The sequence below is a fragment of the Panulirus ornatus genome, chromosome 29 (assembly GCF_036320965.1).
Source record: "Panulirus ornatus isolate Po-2019 chromosome 29, ASM3632096v1, whole genome shotgun sequence".
NCBI lineage: Eukaryota > Metazoa > Arthropoda > Malacostraca > Decapoda > Palinuridae > Panulirus > Panulirus ornatus.
In genome coordinates this window covers 5,528,865-5,548,849 of record NC_092252.1, presented here as the reverse complement: position 1 = coordinate 5,548,849, position 19,985 = coordinate 5,528,865, and the positions used below count along the sequence as shown (strand labels likewise).

The 19,985-nt window shown below is 45.5% G+C and overlaps 2 protein-coding genes and 1 long non-coding RNA gene across 4 annotated transcripts in view; 1 reads left to right on the top strand and 2 right to left on the bottom strand.

The window, feature by feature from the left end:
* Nucleotides 1-248: 248 nt before the first annotated feature.
* On the bottom strand, nt 249-3,847 carry LOC139758036 (metallophosphoesterase MPPED2-like). Its single transcript, XM_071679046.1, has 5 exons — nt 3,620-3,847; nt 2,885-3,029; nt 1,774-1,948; nt 969-1,195; nt 249-780 (listed from the first exon to the last, which is right to left on the bottom strand). The coding sequence occupies exons 1-5, from the start codon at nt 3,830-3,832 to the stop codon at nt 635-637; spliced, it is 906 nt and encodes a 301-aa protein (XP_071535147.1). The 5' UTR covers nt 3,833-3,847; the 3' UTR covers nt 249-634.
* A 4,568-nt stretch (nt 3,848-8,415) lies between these two features.
* Nucleotides 8,416-17,027, bottom strand: LOC139758035 (uncharacterized). The gene is made up of 8 exons (XM_071679045.1): nt 16,871-17,027; nt 13,725-13,858; nt 12,849-12,989; nt 12,036-12,099; nt 11,654-11,790; nt 10,876-10,984; nt 10,243-10,351; nt 8,416-9,963 (listed from the first exon to the last, which is right to left on the bottom strand). The coding sequence occupies exons 1-8, from the start codon at nt 16,947-16,949 to the stop codon at nt 9,759-9,761; spliced, it is 978 nt and encodes a 325-aa protein (XP_071535146.1). The 5' UTR covers nt 16,950-17,027; the 3' UTR covers nt 8,416-9,758.
* LOC139758037 (uncharacterized) overlaps nt 12,053-19,985 on the top strand; it is a 218,930-nt gene continuing 210,997 nt past the window's right edge. Inside the window, exons 1-2 of one of the 2 annotated variants that reach the window (XR_011714752.1) lie at nt 12,053-12,139; nt 13,374-13,880. This is a non-coding gene — a long non-coding RNA (uncharacterized lncRNA). Of the gene's footprint in view, nt 12,140-12,946; nt 13,032-13,373; nt 13,881-19,985 lie in introns of those variants that run through there. The other variant, XR_011714751.1, reaches the window with a different exon arrangement.

The following is a 19,985-nucleotide window of genomic DNA, read 5'->3' as shown; positions in this document are numbered from 1 at the left end:
GTTGCGTTAAGAACAGAGGACTGAGCCCTTGAGGGAATATCCTCACTTGGCCCCCTCCTCTGTTTCTTCATTAGGAAAACTTTAGGAAAGCTTTATTTTAGATACCCCCCCCCCCCCCCCCTCCTTCCTAACATGAACGGCACTCAGTCATGCCTAAAATAGTTAACCATCATTTACTGACACGCACGCACTCTTGGAATGTTAGGTACACAGTGATGCAGAAAAAAAAATTGTATCAAAACACAGTCTTACAAATCTAGGTTTTAATTGTACTGAAAAAATAGTAAATTAGGACGCGAGTGATCTCTATGACCAGCCTATTACTCTACAGATACAAAAATTTTTTATATTATAGCGAAAACATATCAATGGTAATATAATTCAAAGTTCAAATCATACAGACTTACATTAAGTACACCTGTCATGCAATTATATATATATATATATATATATATATATATATATATATATATATATATATATATATATATATTGCAGTGCGGACTTTGTGCAGCTCTTGAGAGGGACTTGACATTTTCTGTGCCTCTGAAGAACTTAGTGAATCCCTGGAGAGGAGCTTTACGTTTTCTGTTGTGCTTGGAGGCTTGATGAAACCCTCGAGAGGAGCTATCTTTTACGTTTTCTTTGGCGCTTGGGGCTTGGTGAAGCCCTCGGGGAGGGGCACGTCGAAAACGATGGCCGGGTTGTTGGGTTCGTAGTGGACGTCGCAGGTGGCGGCGTTGACGAAGACGGTGTGGCCGTCCGTCGTGGCGCCGTATCCTGCCGCACAAACGACAACAAACAGAAATTAAGAAAAAGGATTTGCGTCACACCTTCAGCGTCCATTGCTGAAGCCGTCTGGGAAGGGCAAGTGAAGATGAAAATATAATTCTGTTGCAAGTGTGATTAAACGAGTTAATAATAATAATAATAATAATAATAATAATAATAATAATAATATACGTTACCTTCGTGTATATGGCCGAAGACATGGTAGGAGGGCTTGACCGAGGTCTGTATGGCTGAGAGGAGGTCAAGGCAGCCAGCCCGGTGCTTCCGCCACGTCAGGTCGCCGTAACCCAGGGGCGGCCCGTGGGTCATGAGGATGTCCGTGTCCGCTGGGATGTATGACCACTTCTCCCTAAGGATCTCTCCGCGCGGGAGGTTGAACGCCATATAGTGGTACTCAGGCGTCCTACGAATCAAAATAAAGAAATAACAACATATATCCTAATATATATATATATATATATATATATATATATATATATATATATATATATATATATATACAGTTTTTATATATAAACAGTTATAAATACAGCGTCCGTACGCTTGTAATTACAAAAGGCTTCGATTTCTTATAGGGATAAGGGGTTGATCATGTCTGACGCCACATTGATCCTTCAAGGACTAGCGTCCTGTAGGCTACTGTGGAATACAGAAGGATCTTGGCTGTAACTACCTGGTGGGTGGGAGAGGTAGGTAAAGTTTTGATGAAATGTATATACCATCAAAAACTTACAGTGTCGGAAGCTCGGGAGTGAAAAGAGAAGCTTTTTACATCATGTTTTTCCGTTTATCTTTTTTTTTTTTTAACCACTTAATCGCGACAGGACGACCCTTGAAAACGGCGTTACGATGCCCCTTCGGTCATGACGCTTGCTCGTCCTCCGACGTGACCCTTCTTACGGATCAGGTCAGCGGCCGAGGTTAACGTACCTAAGGGTCGTCGCGTCGTTAACACGGGAGAGGTGGGCCGTTGTACTTTACCAAGGTGCGCCGTATATCTTGATGCCATGCAGGGTGACGGCGCTATCGTGGAGGTAGATGGCGTGGCTCAGTACTCGCTCTGGGTCGGCTGGGATGTTGCCGGAGCACATGTCCTTGTCCAGCAGGACCTCGTGGTTGCCAGCGATCACTACCTTGTGGCGGTGGGGCAACGTGCCTGGAAAATGGAAGGGGGTGTGGAGTGGCAACGTGCTTGGAAAATGGAAGGTGGTGTGGAGTGGCAACGTGCCTGGAGAATGGAAGGAGGTGTGGAGTGGCAACGTGCCTGGAAAATGGAAGGGGGTGTGGAGTTGCAACGTGCCTGGAAAATGGAAGGGGGTGTTGAGTGGCAACCTGCCTGGAAAATGGAATGCAGTGATGGCATTTCATTTAAGAATACGGTAACACCTGTACATGAAAATACAGTAACACCTGCTCATGATTACAGTAATATCTGCTGTTTGATGACAGTGATACAATCTCATGCGTAAATGATGTCGTACGGCTGCACGAATTCGTAACCAAAGAGAACACCTGGTAGAAGGTGTGTGTGTGTGTGTGTGTGTGTGTGTTTTTAGCACCATACATACGCTAATTCGGATATCACTCATCTTGAAGTAATTCCTTACTCCTCCTCAAGTAGTCGAACTTCTGTTTTCGTTTCGTTAAGGAACTTACGGTTTTAAAGTACTGTAGACACTTTCCAGTCTTTCCCTAAGAGAGTAAAACAGGCGTTTCTTTAGAAATTGGAGATTAAATATATTTTCCTGTTTTATGAGAGTCTTTGTGCCCCCGATAACGAGCTGTAAACGACACCAGCTGTAAATTTATGATCCTACAAGCGGTTGACATATTACCATTGATCACGCATGTACACAACGCACAAATAGGACACACACACATTTCTACAGACCACGATTGTAAACACACACACACACACACACACACACACACACACAGAGGGCATCCATATACCTAACATACACTGATGTGTTACTCACATCACGGGCGCACAAATAAGGAAGGAAAAAAACAAGTCTGGTCGGGTACTTAGAGAGAGAGAGAGAGAGAGAGAGAGAGAGAGAGAGAGAGAGAGAGAGTCGTCGACGCTCACCTAGCCAGTCGTTGAAGCGGAGGGCCTCAGCCGATGAGCCGTGGAAGGTGAAGTCTCCGGCGTGGAGGAAGACGTCCCCGTCAGGCACTGGATGCTTCAGGTTGTGGGTCTGGTTGTGGGTGTCGCTCATGCATACGAACCTCACCTGCCGGAGGGTTGTAGACCGAGGGTAAACTGATGGCAGGCGTGCGGCTACACTGGTGGCAAAAAGGGGTAAATTGGTGGCAGATGGTAGGGAGGGGTACAGTGTTTGGCTTGGGCTGTGTGGGATGCGAAGGCAAACACTTGGGCTGTGTGGGATGTGAAGGGGGTGTGGTTGTGATGTAAGTTGGCAAAATCTAACCTGTCGTCACTCACCCGTAGAGAGAAGAGACAAATTGAAAAGTTGGGGAAATATTCTTAATAGAATGACCCCATAAGTTGTATTCCCCCATAAGTTGTATTAATGTGGGTAAGAACAGACATGATGATGATGAGGGCAACTGGGCGCTAGACTGTTGTTGGCAGGGAGGGAAGGTGAATGAATGTGAGGGAGGGAGGGAAGATGATTCCATAGTAATGGGAAACCTTGAAGAAGAGAGGAGGTGTGCGTTCATACAGCGCAGGGGAAACGTCATTGCCAAATGGCCTCACACGGGTGTTTATTGCATGAGTACTCTCTGAGCGGGGGAGGGGAGGGAGGAGCCGAGGGAAATGTGGTGCATGAAAGATCTGTATGTAGAGGTGTTACTCAACCATATCATTCGCTGGCGGCGAGGCAGGGTCTGGAAGGCAGACCTGGCTCACATTCTGGCTGGACTTGAGCTTCTTCCAGGCGCCGGTGGGGTCGCTGCTCCAGTCTTTGTCTTCCTCGCCCGTCTTCCTCGCAAAGAAGTTCCACAAGCCTCCCACAGCACCGCTTCCTGCCGCGCCACATACCATGATATTAGTCATTTCATTCACCAGCATGTAGGAACACTCATGTGTAAGATAGGATATAGTTCATGTGTAGGATAGGAAATAGTACAAATACACTCATGTGTAAGATAAGGTATAGTACAAATACACTCATATGTAAGATAAGATACAATACACTCATATGTAAGATAAGATATAGTACAAATACACTCATATGTAAGATAAGATATAGTACAAATACACTCATATGTAAGATAAGATATAGTACAAATACACTCATATGTAAGATAAGATATAGTACAAATACACTCATATGTAAGATAAGGTACAGTACAAATACACTCATGTGTAAGATAAGGTATAGTACAAATACACTCATGTGTAAGACAAGATAATATAATAGTACATCCTACCGTCGTGGGTCCAAGTGTCTGAGTTACGAAAATGTTCGAAGTTGTAGATTAGTTCCCCCTTCTCTCCCTTTTGACACAATTTAGTAACAATATTTGCTTTTACGTTATCAATGTCCTCAGCTGAAGTGCTGAAGCAATTCTTGGTTGACCTCAGTTTTTTATTTTTTTTTTTGAAAACCCGCCAAATCTAATAAATAATTTTGGAACATTTTACTGAATATTTTATAAAAGAAAATCCCTTCCCGATTTAGTGCACGTTGACTTCAGAAAACATAGACGTTCATTAATAACTTAATAATACTAATGATAATAATAATAATAATAATAATAGTAATAATAATAATAATAATTATTATTATTATTATTATAATAATGATAATAATCAACTCGCCTTTAAACATCTTGATCCGTTTGGAAGGGAGTTGCCGATGCCCTAGTCCAGCCACAAGGTCAAAGGCGAGGCTGCAGCAGGACGGGGGAGGAGGTGGACGCTAATCAATGGCAGGTCAAGGACCTCCTCCTGTGAGATCAAGGTTGAACATTAGATGTGTGAGAGCCACACAGCCTTTTGATAAAACATCACGACGCCTTGTGCACCGAGCACGACCCGAGTGCACGATAGTAAGATCCTTGAACATGACGGTGTAATCCTAGGATGTTGTGGGCTCGCCACTGACCATAAATGCTAGGTCAAAGGCTAGGTCATCAAACCCATCACTCGACAGGATATATATATATATATATATATATATATATATATATATATATATATATATATATATATATATATATATATATATATGAGTCGCACAAACGTATTGGCGTGCTCATCTCAGCCGGATTAACTTGGATATAATAATGTCAACTTGTATTTGATTATTGCAAAGAAGAAAAAAAAATGGATTACCGATAACTTCTGATGGTTTTATGAGAGGCTTCATATACATACTACCGGTAGATTGATCACACCAAGTCGTTTGTAGATGCCAGTCATTTTGAAATATTGTGGTATCTCTCGATATATCTACCCAAGGCAGTTGGCGATGTTGCCATCGAATGGTCAGCGAAATATAGATTTGGCGTCTTCTTCAGGACGCCAACTCGGCATCTTTTTCTATTATCTACTCCATCTGTTTACAGCGCTATGCGTTTCCTCCGTCGTAAAGCACTCTTCCAGTATTTTTCCATTCGTGAATGTTTTTCATTGTCCTGTGTGACATACTTGAAAACAAAATGTGTGGAGAAGGATTTTGGACCGTCATAGGCACATTGCGAGGAGGGATCAAACGGGTAATGGTTATGTAACAGTCCAGTTGGCGATAACAAGTATTCCCGACCGATATTGACGGAAAGGTGATAAGAAAGTCAGTTGGTGCTAACGATTAAGTGGTACTTATGGCCATTGTGTGATTTCAGACAGGCCCTTCGCACGTATTCAAAATCCATTCCGTAACTCTTCTGCAGATTATATTTTTTTTTTTAGCTAAACCTTGAGTGAATTCATCTGTGCGTGAATATGACGTATAATGATTATCATACAGTACAATGTCATGCCTTATTTCTCGTACCTCAGTTTTCCATTACGTACAGATCTTTCTGAAAGTCGTATGGGGACCTTAGTTCAATTATAAATCTCAGGTGATATTTCGCATGTTATCTGATGCCTGTAGATCCTTTGTTTAAACAGATACCTCAGTAAAGTCACAGTAACAATGCCTAATTTCACTCGTGAGTTTATGTTTCATTTCCGCACGAGTTCAGTTGCATATCCTTCTGAATCCTTCTGTTAAATGTAATTGCAGCTTGGCTCTTACTGCTCATATTTCAATTTTTTCTCGACACTTGTACAGTACATATTAAGACATAACCGTTTTTGCATATCAACGTTGCCTCTTACCTTACGAACCATTACCTTTGCCTGTCAAGTTTCAAGATTTGATTTATGCACACCGAAAACGAACATTTAACTGATCAAAACTTTATTGGACGACAAATTTGACCTTTATTCATCTGCAGGTGAGGTAGTCGGTAAAGTTTATAGGGCTAATGCAGGCGTACTGTACGTTGCACGTGTGTGTGTGTGTATTGTCCTTGTAAGCATCCGCTGTGACCAGTCTTGGCACGGACTCTCCGTCAGTGACAGCCGGCACTCGGGTGTGCCACTTCTGGCGTAGGCCGGGGGTGTGTGTGTGTTGTGTGTGGTTGTGTGGCCGTTGCCGGTGTAGGTTAGGTGTTTATATGCTCGGGATGCCTTTACTGCACAGGTCGGCCGGTGAGTGATTATAGGTCAGTGGGCTCAATAGGTGGATGTGTGGTGTTGAAATATGATGGATTGCTTCCATCCCAAACGAATTCAGTTCATGTTCAGTTCGTGATATTTTTCGTAGTCCGTGGTTTCCAAGATCCTGATGACGTATGATAAATTCCAAATCAATACGAATCGTATGACTTGTTTTCGCTCGCCTCTTTCTGGATAGGCTTTGACATCGAACCAAAAATTATTTAGGTAATAACATTATTAAACTTCGGAACCAAAAAAATTCATCCAAAATTATTAGAAGGAAAAAAGAGTACTTACAAATCGAATTGAATTGTTCACGTACATGTATGTGTCTGCTGTTGTAACACTATTCACTCCCAAGTCGCGTTCTACGTTCACCACACTGTTCTGAAGAAGGATGATGATATGTGTTAACGCTTTGATAAAACTAAGGGAAATGAGATTGGCAAGGCAGGGCCAGCTATACATGTGTAAGACGGCTCCTCCTCGTTGCCTGGTGGCACCTGGCAACTGTAGTGTTTACCATTTACCATGTAGCATCTATGGCCTGACGTATTAATTCGCTGGTTATTATTACCGCTATGGGCTTGTATTCCCGTGTCTTTACAGTATATATTTTTATGTATTTCCTCCTTAATAATTCGTCATATTTATTCGTACGCACATAAGATAACTTGAGGGTAACCATTTATTCCGCATCGTGGCAGCGTGTGGCATCTTTTACCAGTGCTGCACTCGCGCTTCGTATATATTATTTTTATTAATGCAGAGAAGAAAATCAACGTTGATGTCTAATTAGGGAGATTTATGAATTTGTGATATTGTAAAGAAGCATTGGAAATAAAAACTGCCCAAATAGAATGACGTAAATCGTATCCGGTCGAATTTTACCTGAAGAAAGTACTTTTTATTCAGCACACATAGTGTAATGGTCAGAACATTTACATCTTTTTGACTCACACATTTAAGTAAGAGTGGAGCTGATATATGGTATAATGTTATTAAGCAGCGTTTGTAAGAAGGCCGACCCAAGACGTTGGGATAGATATCAAGGTCTGGTACTTTACTCCGGTCAAGAACGTTCATCGCATACCAGAGAAAGTCATTCATCGGATGATGCCGTGAATCCTTTGTCAAAAGTTCACGAATAATATATACATATATTTTTCATATTTGAAGTCATTAGAAGGGGAAGGGAACTGGGAAGAAATATAGCATCGTAAGGTTTGTTCCGTGTGAACTGGGAGTGGAGGAGGGGTTGAGGAGGAGGGGGAGTTGTCTGTCACCGCCGCACACCGCTGCACGTCATTCGAAGAGGAAATGCTTATGACGACACATGATGCAACTCACGGTCTCACTGGCGACAGACTTTTCCTGGTCTTTGTTGTATCTGTGAAAGTAATACCTGCACAGGTGAGAAGAGAATATTGATGTAATTATATACTTATTTTTGAATTGTGTACAGCAAGAATACGCTTTCACACCCCCCCCCCCCCCCCCACAGCATAACAACACCAGCACTGCTGTGTGTGGCTGTCGCCCTACACCCGGCCTAGGTGTTCATCCTACCCTTGGGGTTGGTCGATGAGTACATAACTTGGGTATGTGTGTGTGTATATACAACACATACAAGACATGGTGCATTTACAGGGTGAAAAGACGGGGCATAAACGCACAATACGCCGCCATTCACACCCCCACCACCACCTCCTCGCAACACGGTCCTGTTGCCTTACGTTATAAATGATTGTCTTCGGCATTGTGTGGTCCTCCTCTTGGAGATTATATTTCAGAGTGTCATACATAACCCCTCCTCCTCCTTCTTCCCCCCTTACCTTCGCCGAAGTCTTCCGCCCCACTTCCGGACACAGGCCCCAAGATCAAATTCTATAAGGCTCAGTTGGGCAGAGTTGATGAGTTGATGGCTGTGAAACGACAGATGGAGTGACAACAGTTTATTCTTCAGGAATCATGTGACAGCTTATGATTAGCTTGCTCTTTCCCGTCCCACCTACACAGACTGGGATCTCCGACCTCAACAGTATTACCGTGTTCAGTACAAGACATAATAAGACGTGTATGAAATAAATCACTAAATGATAGTGTTAAGACTTTCTCCCACGAACAAGCTAAGCTGGTGTAAGCCACGTGCAAAGAATGAAAGACACAAGCCAAGGAGTATTTGAGCTGGAAGACGTTCAGCTGGACGTCTTAGAATGAGATGGATCGAAGGCGTGAAGAGCTTCGCTCAAGAGGGAATATCTTGGAAGAAGTTAAAGAAAACAGAGAGTACGAAGGACAGGGACGAGTGCAGGAGATCGTAAGGGAAGCCGTCTAGTGATCACTGAATATCAAAAGCTCGAAATTGGAAGCAAAATACGAATAATCCTGTTGTTGGATCTAAGGAAACACAGATCGTACAGCAGGTCCGCTTTGGGCGGTTATAGAATGAGTAAAAGATACCAGTTATTACCGCTTCGTGCCTGAAGCTGCAGGTTAGGCCACTCTCCGGCCCCCATCTTCATAAGTCAGCCAATCAAGGTTGAGTGTAGGAACCCATTCGTTATAGAGGACAGTCGCCTTGGTTTTTTAAGGGTAAACGCTCTTTTCTTAAAGGTAAACAAAGGGTGAACGCGGATCACACATCGGGAGTCATTCCCTGGAGTTATCGTTCATCGTCCATACCACCAGATGGACTGGCCACCATGGTTTTACGACAGGCGTGTAGGGTATCCGGCGACCGACTCTTAACGCTATATGACCTACAAGTAACACAAGGTTATGAGCTGCCGCGTGACTGCAGGGGGGGGGGGGGGGGAGACAACTGTCATCTTGTAACGTATAGGCGACTCCCAAAGCGATATGGAAGACGTGTTGAAGAATCTTGGTAGTAATGAGCAAAAGCCTTTATAAGGACACACACACACACACACACACACACACACACACACACACACACACACGCAAACAAACAAACACTAACGAGGCGAGACTAATCTTGCTGGGGATTGTGTAAGCTCTGATGTGGCTAGGCTGCACATAAACGTGCCCTCAAAGCAACATAGAACATGAAGGAGGCGGACCTTACAGCAACGTAACGCAGATCTAGAGCACCGAGGGCTTGTGCATGACCCCCCATCAGCACGACAGTCGGACCCCCTTGAAGTACGACAGTGGGACCCCTTGAGCTCGGTGACCTCGTGTGTTCAAGGGGTCGCCCCCCGCCCCTTTGTCGTGTTTCAAGAGATTGTCCTCATCGTTGTGCTGGTGGTAAGATTAAGAGCTACGAGGCGACACACAGGGGGCTCTTCTGCTGCAGACAGTCCTCGTCTGTCATGTAGAAGTAGTGCTGGTAGGAGAGAGCAGCGCAGTACCCAAGGGGCGTGAGGTCCGGGGCTTGCTGGTAGTGGTAGCAGGTGGCGCGGTTGGCCTGGCGCGTCGTATGTAGCGCCGTCGTAACGTTGCGAACCTGACAGTCGTCCTTGCGTCTGGAAAGAATGAACGAAAGAAAAGTTTTGACTGAAAATACATGAGAGGATTATGGACAGATGTGTTTGTTGCTTGCAGAAATGTTCACGACAAGATAGGAGAACGAGAACTATTGTTGATGGGAGTAGATAAAGGGCGGGAAAGGACGCTTGAGACCAAGTAGAACACTTTATTCCGACACGGAAACGTTGGAGTAATGTGTTCTTTGTCGTCTTCCTCCACCCATACCCACTCCTCTGTCATGGATCCCTGAATATGCATAGGTAAGCACATAATACCTGACGGCCCAGTAGGGGGAGCCGAGGACCATGGGGGACTCATCTATCCAGTTCCAGCCACGTCCTTTCTCCCTCTGGCGACCTCCCAGCCAAAAGTCCGTCGTCAGCTCTAGGGGTGAGAAAAGAGAGACCCGATTTTGCTCAATGACTAATTGCTTCAATAGATTTTGGTCGTCTGCCCTGATGTTCATGAAGCCTCAACAGCATAAGTGGTCGTTGAAATGGTAGGCAGATTTGTATTCTCTATGATGCAAGAACCTGTTTAGTCTGTTCGTCATGAACGAAAGTTATTTGAGATATTTTACTCTGAACCCGTTTGAGGTTCTTTACTGAAGCTTAAGTGGACTGAAACTAGGGATTAAACCCATCAGGAGAGCTGTAGTAAAGTGCTAGGAGAACTGTAGTGTTGGGGAGTTAAACAGTAGATCGCTTGGAGAACTGTGGTGGTGGGGAGTTAGACAGTAAAGTGCTAGGAGAAGTGTGTTGGTGGGAGTTAAACAGTAAAGTGCTAGGAGAACTGTGTTGGTGGGGAGTTAAACAGTAAAGTGCTAGGAGAAGTGTGTTGGTGGGGAGGTAAACAGTAGATCGCTAGGAGAACTGAGGTTAGTGTGGTCGTGGCGGCGTGGTACTGACGGTGGTGCTGCAGGTGTTGGAGTACCGTGGAGAAGTGGGTGACGCTCTTGAAGGTGAGGAGGTCCCCGCCGATCATCTTGCAGAAGGCCCGTGCCTCGCCCCAGCTAACCTGAAGTAAGGAATGCGAAAGCATTTGAAGGCCTCGAGTGTCACAGTGTAAAGAGATGTTTCTTGGACGTCATTCCCTCTTATCATAATGCTCATAGTCTGGTCCTATAGATACACTATCTGCCCCTACGATGTAGGAATACAACTGTAGGAATGGAAGGGCAAAGTCCTGTTCATACATCTTAAAAGACTGCATTTTCGGTGATGGTGATAGATCGGTGACTGTAATTCAGGGACTGGTTGCATTTGGATGACAAGACATACTAGAATTAATGCAGTGATCTGCCGCACATGAGGGATCCGCTGAGTGTTTGATGTTATAATGTTGTGATCGAGATGTGCCACAGAACAAAAATCATGCATGTCCTTTTTAGTCTGCCAGATGGAGGGGGCGAGAAGAATTGATGCGTCAGTGTTTCATAACTTGCTGGTGTGTGTGTGTGTGTGTGTGTGTGTGTGTGTGTGTGCGCGCGCGCGCGCGTGTGTTGCTATGTTTCATAACCTCGTATCATTTTCTTTTTATACCACGTCGTGACCTTAGGTTGTACCTGGGAATAGATGTAGCAGGAGATGGACCCGTGTGGGTGTACGTGTGTGTGTGTGCGTGTGTGTGTGTGTGTGTGTGTGTGTGTGTGTGTGTGTGTGCAGAGGAGTGGCCTGGGGCACATACCTTGCCGACGGAGAAGACGGAGAGGCACTGGTCACCGACGATGGTGTACATGTCGGGGCAGTCGGGATGGCTGATGGTGTTGTTGAAGTTGGCCACCAGGTCGTCCCCCAGCAGCTCGCTCTCCCGCCAGCTGGGTTCTGCCCAGGGCAGGGGGGGAAAGACGCAGGTTATGTCATGATTACTCAGGTTAGGGTACTAACGTGACCTCAGCTGAGGAATAGGACAGGTTATGACAGGTTATTATTGTACACAGTTATGCCAACTCGGTAGAAATCACCAGCCTCCACTTCAGTAAAAAACTCAAGTATGGTAGCTGAAGTGTCAAAAGATTTTGCTTAGCGTTGTGACGTGTGCAGTGGAGCAGTGAGTGGGAGTTGCTTACCCGGAATTCCATCGGCAGGTACCACGATGGAGGAGAATCTCTGGATGGTGTTGTCGATCAGGACCTGTGCAGAGGACCAGGAGACGGTACAAGGCATAACAAAGGTACGGTACAAGGCGTAACACAGGTACGGTACAGGGCGTAACACAGGTACGGTACAGAGCGTAACACAGGTACGGTACAAGGTTCCCTAGTCAGGTGTAGGATGCATTTAAGCTTATCATCACGACGGTACCACTCTTAGGTTAAGATGCCCTGGACGTTTGACTTCCTCGCGATTACGTCAAAAGCTTAAATAATTTCAGCAGCTAAAACATCATCCTACCCCAAAGCTCGTACCGTCGTGCATGTGATCCTACGGTCTTACATTAAAGATGAACATCTTGATTTGATTTAGTATAATGTTAGATGTGTCAAAGGACGGGGGCCCAGGTCTCGTTTCACTTTACCTTGGAATAAAGGAGATTCTGGTATGATATATGGCCGAGAGAATGTGAAGGCCCCGTAGTGATCATCTGTCATAGTCTACAGATTGACAAGAGTCGATGATGGTGTGATGGATAGCGTAAGGTAAATAGAGTTACAGAGATGGTGATGGGGGTACGTGGAAGGCAACAGAAGGCGGTAGCGTTGAGGTAGATGGTGGGGGACAGATATACCGATGGAGAAAAGGCAGAAGAAGGGAACAAGAAGCGTTGATGCATATGGTGTGTCGAGGCTGCAGGGGGTTGTCTGTGGGCTGAGGCATGTCGGAGAGGGGGGGATGAGTGATGAGGTGGGGGCAGTCGAACGGCCGAGGCCACCTCTACCCACCTTGCACATCTTGGGGTCAACGTTTCCCTCGCAGGGTGGGTCAGTCTGCTGGCAGTACTGGAGCACCTTGAGGCATTCTATCTCCCCGTTCCTCTTGCAGGTCACCTCGCCTCGCTCGCACCCGAAGTGGGTCTTGTATGTCTGCAACGGAGAGGTCACCGTCAGTGTGCGTGGCTCGGAATGGTATGAACCTCGCCAGAGGATTGCTGACAAGTCACGTCATTGTAGTTTCGCATTAAAGAATAAATTTTCCTTTTATTCTTCATTAGATAAGATCATGGGTCTCCCTAGATAACCCGCCCAGATAGCTTTAGATTGAAATTCGATGGAATTTAGGTTAAACATGTTGTGTTTTCCTTATCTTCTCTCCTATAAAAGTACACTAACTCTCTCCACGTTGATTCCCGTTTTCTGATCATCTCTTCTTTCTGTACGACTGTCTTGAAAACTGAATATTTTGATATCATCTGAAGCTGGAGAATTACGTGATATTTTCACTGATGAAATGTTTTGTTTGTCCCTTAGGTTCCCTTCACCGCCCAGATCCATCGTGATTTCCGGCAGAGAATGAGAGATGAAATGATTAATAAGTATAACGAAAAATTGCACCGTAAATAGTTGAGAAATGTGAACAATGTACTATCAGGAACTCTACCTACAAGCAGTGTTTCTTATGGATAAAGAACTGTTTATATGACAAGTGTTCTGTGAACAAAGAACTACATTTAACAAGCGTCCTGTGGGTGAAGAAATTTCAATACAACCAGTGTTCTGTGAACAAAGAACTGTGAATACAACTGTAAACCAAGAACTGTGACTGTATAACAAGAGGTGTGGTAAAAGGAACAGTGAATCATGAGTCTGTTCAACACGTACGAGGCACAAGTCGGGGTCCTCATCTTCCCCGTCGGCGCAGTCGGAGTCTCCGTCGCAGACGTAACGCATCTTGACGCACTTCTCCTCCGACGAACACGAGATCTCATCGTCCTTCAGTGCGCAGTCCAGCCCGGCTGTCGGAGGGAGGAATGAGTAGTAAGTATTAGGATGATGGAGAGAGTGTGAGAGCCAGTGTGCACTGAAGGTTGAGGGTGGTGTAGAGTGTGACGAAGGAGGGGGGTTGTGTGGGGTAGGGTGTGAGTGTGAGAGGTTCTGTGAGGGGAAGATTACGAAGGAAATAAGAAGAGGAAGAGTATAGATATTAAAATATAATTAAGACGGGGACACAAGTACGTATGATGGATATCGCAAATGTCAAGTTAGTTACGTCTCTAAACAACACCAGGATGGCCTTAAGGACCTAAGTCTTTGAAGGTGGCGGTACGACCCTTCGGTACGACCGTCATCAAACTCGATGGTCGCACCGTCGTGGTCATGAGGGGGATGCGAGTTTCAGAGTAAACTATTTGCAGCTTTGGTGGGGTTGTCTGAAACCAAGCCAGAAGTGTACATGTCAGAAATAATATGGTTATCAAGGTCATCACAGCACGTCAGTTCAGTACAGAACTTCCTCTTTCGTAGAATAGCTTCCGCTCGTGTTCTGTTCACTTGAATGAAGTTTCTTGAACCTGTCCCGTCGCTTCGAGGTCTTGTTGTGAGGCGAAGAGAACTTGAAGGACCTTTGGCTGTCATGGCGACCACACTCCAAAGGATGCCATCATTTCCCCGTTCCAGCCTGGATCGCAACCTTGAAGCGGCCGAAGCCCGGTAAGAGGAAGGAGGGGGTTCGGTCTTGAGGCTATAGAGTAATAAAGACATTAAAGTGTGAGGCAGGAACTCGGGTCACGGATAGTTACGAGACTCTGACCATCTGTAACAGGAACTGGGAGGAGGGTCAGGGGAATGCGACAGACCCTGATGAAGATGTACGTCCCTGATCGAGCCAACGAGGGCTAAATGAGCCGGACAGTTTACACGACATGAGGGGCGCAGTGTTTGGATGAAGTCTGGTGACCGACCGCCTGTTCCACCCCTCTGCAGCTGGCCAGTGTTTGTACAGCGCCCCGCCAGTCACAATTCTATCTGAACATCCTCCACGTGCAGCAACCTACACAGCAAGCACTGCGATCCACATTTACCGTCATTTAGTACAGTTAACCCGGAATATGAGTTCAGCAACGGCATGCCTTTGTAAATTTCTGTGACTGAAGGCATTGCTGTTCTTCCTTCCGACATTCTTTTTCTTTTTCCACCGCCGTTGTCTTCTGGCCACATGCATCGTGTTTGGTTCATCTAAACGGAATTTCTTGAACTGTCTCGTAGATTCGAGGTCTTGTTTGTGAGGTGAATGACTTTGGCTTTCATGTGACCACACTCCAGCCCCTCGGCGTAAAGTCTTGGGAAATATTTCAGCTAATGGCAGTTCCTCTGCAGCGGTATTGGCTGCCAAGAAGTACCAGGTTTTCCAAGCAACCAGGACCTGACTCTGAACTCTTGTCTTTATAAAGAAGTGCACAGCACCACTTGCACGAACACCAGATATCCTCTGGACAGAAAGTCCGGATTTGGTTATCATTCCCAGGAGTTTGGAACTGACTCACTTATTCCACAGTGGAGGAAGTAGAGTTAATCCTACCAAGAAAACCTACCAACCAGTTGTACTGACATGGCGCTTTTACAGTGTTCGAGAGTCCAGGAATATAAACTGAATGACTTTATAGAATCGGATGATAAATATAAGACAACATGGTTAGTGGTTGAGATCTTGTCTTTCTCTATTGCTTCACTCTTTAAAGATGAAATTGCAGAGGGATTGGAGAACAAACAATGCGATAATGAAGTGTATACACTTTGCAAAAGCCTTCGATGATTCTGACTATGGAGTTATAGACATAGACTACGTATGACAGGAATAACAAGAAAATATTGGAAGATGGGTGTACATCTTCTTAACATCCAGATCACAGAAGGTTTTTGCAATACAGGTTATTTCCAAAGCCTCCTGTATATAATGTTCGGTTCCCTCAAGGAGACGTACTCGCTCCCCTTCTGTTCCTCATTCTTGTAATTTTTGACATTGACGCAGATGATTAGTACAAGCGAGCAGTCATTTGTAACTCAACAGCAGAAGACGCAGACGTATCAAAGTTTTCCTCTGGGCCACCGAGAAGAAGTTGCATTTCAATTGAGAAAAGTTCTAGCTCCTCCGGAATGGGGAAAGCAGGGAAATTTAAAACAGCCTGGAATGTTAGCAAGACATTATCATACCACTGTTGAACAGTGTGAAAGGCCTCAGAGTAATGATGTGTGACGACCTTATCACCAGCGAACACAAAAAAAGGCAACAATAGCCTCTTCCAAAAGGATGGCAGGATGGATCTTGCGGATCTTCAAGAGATGAGAGGGGAAAACCAATGATGACCAGTCATTGACGGTCTTAAGGCACTTTTGAGGAAGGGCAGAATTCCAGTTAGGAAATGTGCAAAGATCTTTTCATCGTCTTCATGAAAACCGTACAAAAGATCCGAACTATTAGGAACGACTGAAGTCACTGAGGCTGTACTCTCTGGAGCGCAGACGGGAGAAGTATATCATTATTCACACTTGGAAAATCCTAGATGATATAGTTCTCAACCTGCTCTTAAGAATAGTTCCCAGTTGGCACTACGGGTGTTTAAGACTCCGTAATATTAACACATCCGGAATGCAAGACTGTTGAGCACATGAATTACACTCGCCAGAGTGAGATTTGGGTTGTACAGTGGAGAGATTTAGGAAAGTCCCTGATAAAAGTTTACACAGTGTACCAGACCAGCCTGTGGGCTGCGACCTCTTAGAACTTGACTGGACTGAACCTGTGTCGAAACTCTGTAACTTGGACTCATCCCTGTGGAGGCAGACCTCAGAAGCCAGATCTAGGTACTCACCAACTCGAATACAAAAAGCCAGGTATTCATCTACACAGCAGCAGTACACACACACACACACACACACACACACACACACACACACACAGCCATGTACTCACAACACAGCAGCAGTATACACACACACACACACACACACACGCACAGCCAGGTACTCACCGGCGTAAGAGCCGCACAGCAGGAACAGCAGCAGCTGAAGCTGGAGGAGGAGGAGCAGGAGCCTGGCTGCTGCCTGCATGGTGGTCACGACGGCACTGCGGGGGACGCCCGCCGGTCACACCGCCCGGCTTAACGAAGGAAGTGGAGGTCGCGAGCCTCGTTATCCCCTCCTCCTCCTCCACCACAACCACTTGCTCCACGACTCTCCCCTCCACCACCACAGCTGGGCAGCCCTAAATGCCAGATTTGCCTCTCTCTCTCACACCATCTTGTTTATCTCGTTATCTTTGTGCGTTTTCTGTATATGTGTCTCTTTTGTGTACCAAGAGAAAACCAGTTGTGTGTGTGTGTGTGTGTGTGTGTGTGTGTGTGTGTGTGTGTGTGTGTGTGTGTATGGTTATTATTTGTGCTTTGAGGGGGAGGGAGTTTTGCACTCGTGTTGCCGTGTCTCTTAACCTTTTTATGTATATGTGCATGTACCATGTCTCTGCTCCTGTGTGTACGCACACAAAAACCCCAGCTTATGCCAGATACCCATTGATCGACCAGTCCCGAGGGGAAGATGATTACCTGGGTTGGGTGTAGGTCTACTGACGAGCCCAGTATTCGAACCCGTGCTGCCTCATGGTCAGTAACGCTAACAGCTGATACCAAAATGTAAAAACGCGTAAAAAATAAGATTTTTATCTGTATTTGATCGATCGTTCAATTATCGATTTTGTTTTTCTATCACAGTTTCAAGTGGGTGACAGGTGAAGGTATTTTGTAGTAAGCAGTTAGAAGTATTAACCAGATTTGAGCATTGTGGTACGACCCTTGAGCACGACGGTACGATGTGATGAACAGGGTCGTGCCGTGATGAGAAGGGTATAGGTCTGAAGACAGGACTCTCGTCGCCTCCTATACCATATGGGGTTTCCTGTAGACCTTTTAACGCTCTAGTCCCTGCAACCTCAGTTGAAAATAGGAAGTTGGGGAAAAAGAAAACCTGTGAACAGGTTCCATCTGAGGGATAAGGAGACAGATTGGAACAGTGTGACAGCTGGCGGAAATACCTCCCCTTTTTTTTCTTTCTTTCTTCTTTTTTTTTCTTCCTACCCTGTTAGCTACATTATCCTTAAGACACGACCCCCCTTCCCCCTTCTCCACCCAGCGGGTCACATTGTCTCAGTCGCCTGTCTGCCAGGCAAACTTCCGTGACTGTCTGGGCTCCCTTGCATATTTCTTCCAACACTAGACACATTTACACCAGCATAAACAAACACGTGGGTACTTAACTGTTTTCTGACTGTGTTCATGCGAGTGTGAGTTGATATTTGCCTGACAGCGAACGTATGTTTTTGTATGCATCAATAATCCTTGTTTGGGAAGCAAGTACATAATTTCAGATGATGAATGACCTACATTTTCATTGTTAGTGTTCTTGTTCTCGTTTCGTATTGATGAATTTTCAGACGAGGTCTGTTGGTGGTGCGACTCGTTCCATCCTCCGATGGTTTTAACACTCTTTGTGAGGATGTCTGTGGTGGTGGTGGGAGGTGGGGGGGTGAGTGAGTGTGTGGTGCGGTGCCAGACGCCCTCACATGCTTCACCTTCCTGTAGGAAGTGTGGTCGGTGTCCCGAGTCCTCTATATAGGGGTTCAGTCGGTGGTCCAAGGGTACATGGGAAAAGACAGAGACCACACGACCTGATGGTCTATGACGGGGTTATCTGCTGGAAGGAACACGATCTGATGGTCTGTGACGGGGTTATCTCTGTCGAGAGAGAGAGAGAGAGAGAGAGAGAGAGAGAGAGAGAGTGAGAGAGGATGATAAAGCAGAAGAGGTGTGGGGCTAAAGGAAGGAAGGAAAAGTGGTCGAGAAAATAAAGTAACAGGTAAAAGTGAATTTGAGGGTAAGAGGACTAAGAGAGAGAGAGAGAGAGAGAGAGAGAGAGAGAGGGAGAGGGGAGAGTGAACATAGGATGAAGGGGAGGGGGGGAGGTAAGAGGCACCATCCTGCCGGTGTTACTAGGTAAGGCTGGTGTGACGATTGCCGCTGTTGTCACGGTCTGTCAGCATAAGGCTCAAAATATCCACGACCGGTGCCATCCACGACCGGTGCCATCTTAACACGACTGTTAGTCACGGCTTGCGCACGACGTTGCGACCATTGAGCAAGACGACGAAACGACTTAAAACGACCCTTGGTTTGTTGAGTATGGTCTCTGGCTTTGACCTGACCCTTATGAAGGAGCAAGGTTGAGGGTCAGTCAAGGGTCGTTCCTTCGTGGTCTATAGGTTGATGAATTAATTGTCTTCTTAAAGCCATTCGCGAATGCTTTGACCTTTGCGTAATCCATCACCTAGAAATTTATATTATTCACCACATTGCTGGGAGTATGAATACAAAGGACTTATATCTCGAGAAAGTTAATGTTGTTAGCGTTAGTTTAGCGGAAAAGAGTTTGAAAGTTAAGTGCTCCAGTTATTCCGAAAGAATAACTGGCATTTGGGATTGGCGATGTGTGACCCTCCTCAAAAAAGGATGATGGTCTAATAGCAAAATTAGCGGGTGTATGGGAGGTGAAGGGTGTAGAGGATGTGTAATGCGGGCGGCGTAACGAGCGAGCAACGAGAAGCGCACACTTGCTTCCCGCTTAAACCTGCGGCCGCTTCCCACGCTCAGCGCCACCACGCGTCGCTCCCCATAAGCGCCACAGTGGACAGGAAACGCCAGATTTCTTCCTCTGCAGGGGGGCACTTTTCCATTAATGGCTGCGATTGAGTGAGACAAGACGTTGGTTGGTCGGTTGGTCTGCTGCTGTGCGGCTAAACCCTAATTGTTGTGCTCTGTGGTTTGTTCCGTCTCGTAAATATCCGTATCTGTTTTTGTTATCTTTGGGCGTCATTTCCCTCAGTAGCTTACCTAACTTTGTTACCATTTCATGACAAACCCTTTTGTTCCATATGTAACACTACGAGTTGTTCCATTAACTCGCTATAATCCATTTGTTCATCCGTAATACACCGTTAAATTTGCGGAGTTACACAAGACATCTTTCTTTGGCCTGGGATTAGGTAGATGGAGGGATCAAGATGCCTTTGTGGCAATAGTTGGACTGATGTCAGTGATG

Excerpts from the sequence above, each read along its gene's own strand:
- LOC139758036 (XM_071679046.1), bottom strand. The coding sequence starts at position 3,832 with ATGCTGGTGAATGAAATGACTAATATCATGGTATGTGGCGCGGCAGGA. Across the intron at positions 1,196-1,773 it reads AAGATATACGGCGCACCTTG|GACGCCTGAGTACCACTATA; the intron begins GTAAAGTACAAC and ends TTTGATTCGTAG. Across the intron at positions 781-968 it reads CTTCGGCCATATACACGAAG|GATACGGCGCCACGACGGAC; the intron begins GTAACGTATATT and ends TTTGTGCGGCAG.
- LOC139758035 (XM_071679045.1), bottom strand. The coding sequence starts at position 16,949 with ATGCAGGCAGCAGCCAGGCTCCTGCTCCTCCTCCTCCAGCTTCAGCTG. Across the intron at positions 13,859-16,870 it reads GCTGTGCGGCTCTTACGCCG|CCGGGCTGGACTGCGCACTG; the intron begins GTGAGTACCTGG and ends TCCCTCCGACAG. Across the intron at positions 10,352-10,875 it reads CCAACACCTGCAGCACCACC|AGCTGACGACGGACTTTTGG; the intron begins GTCAGTACCACG and ends TCTCACCCCTAG.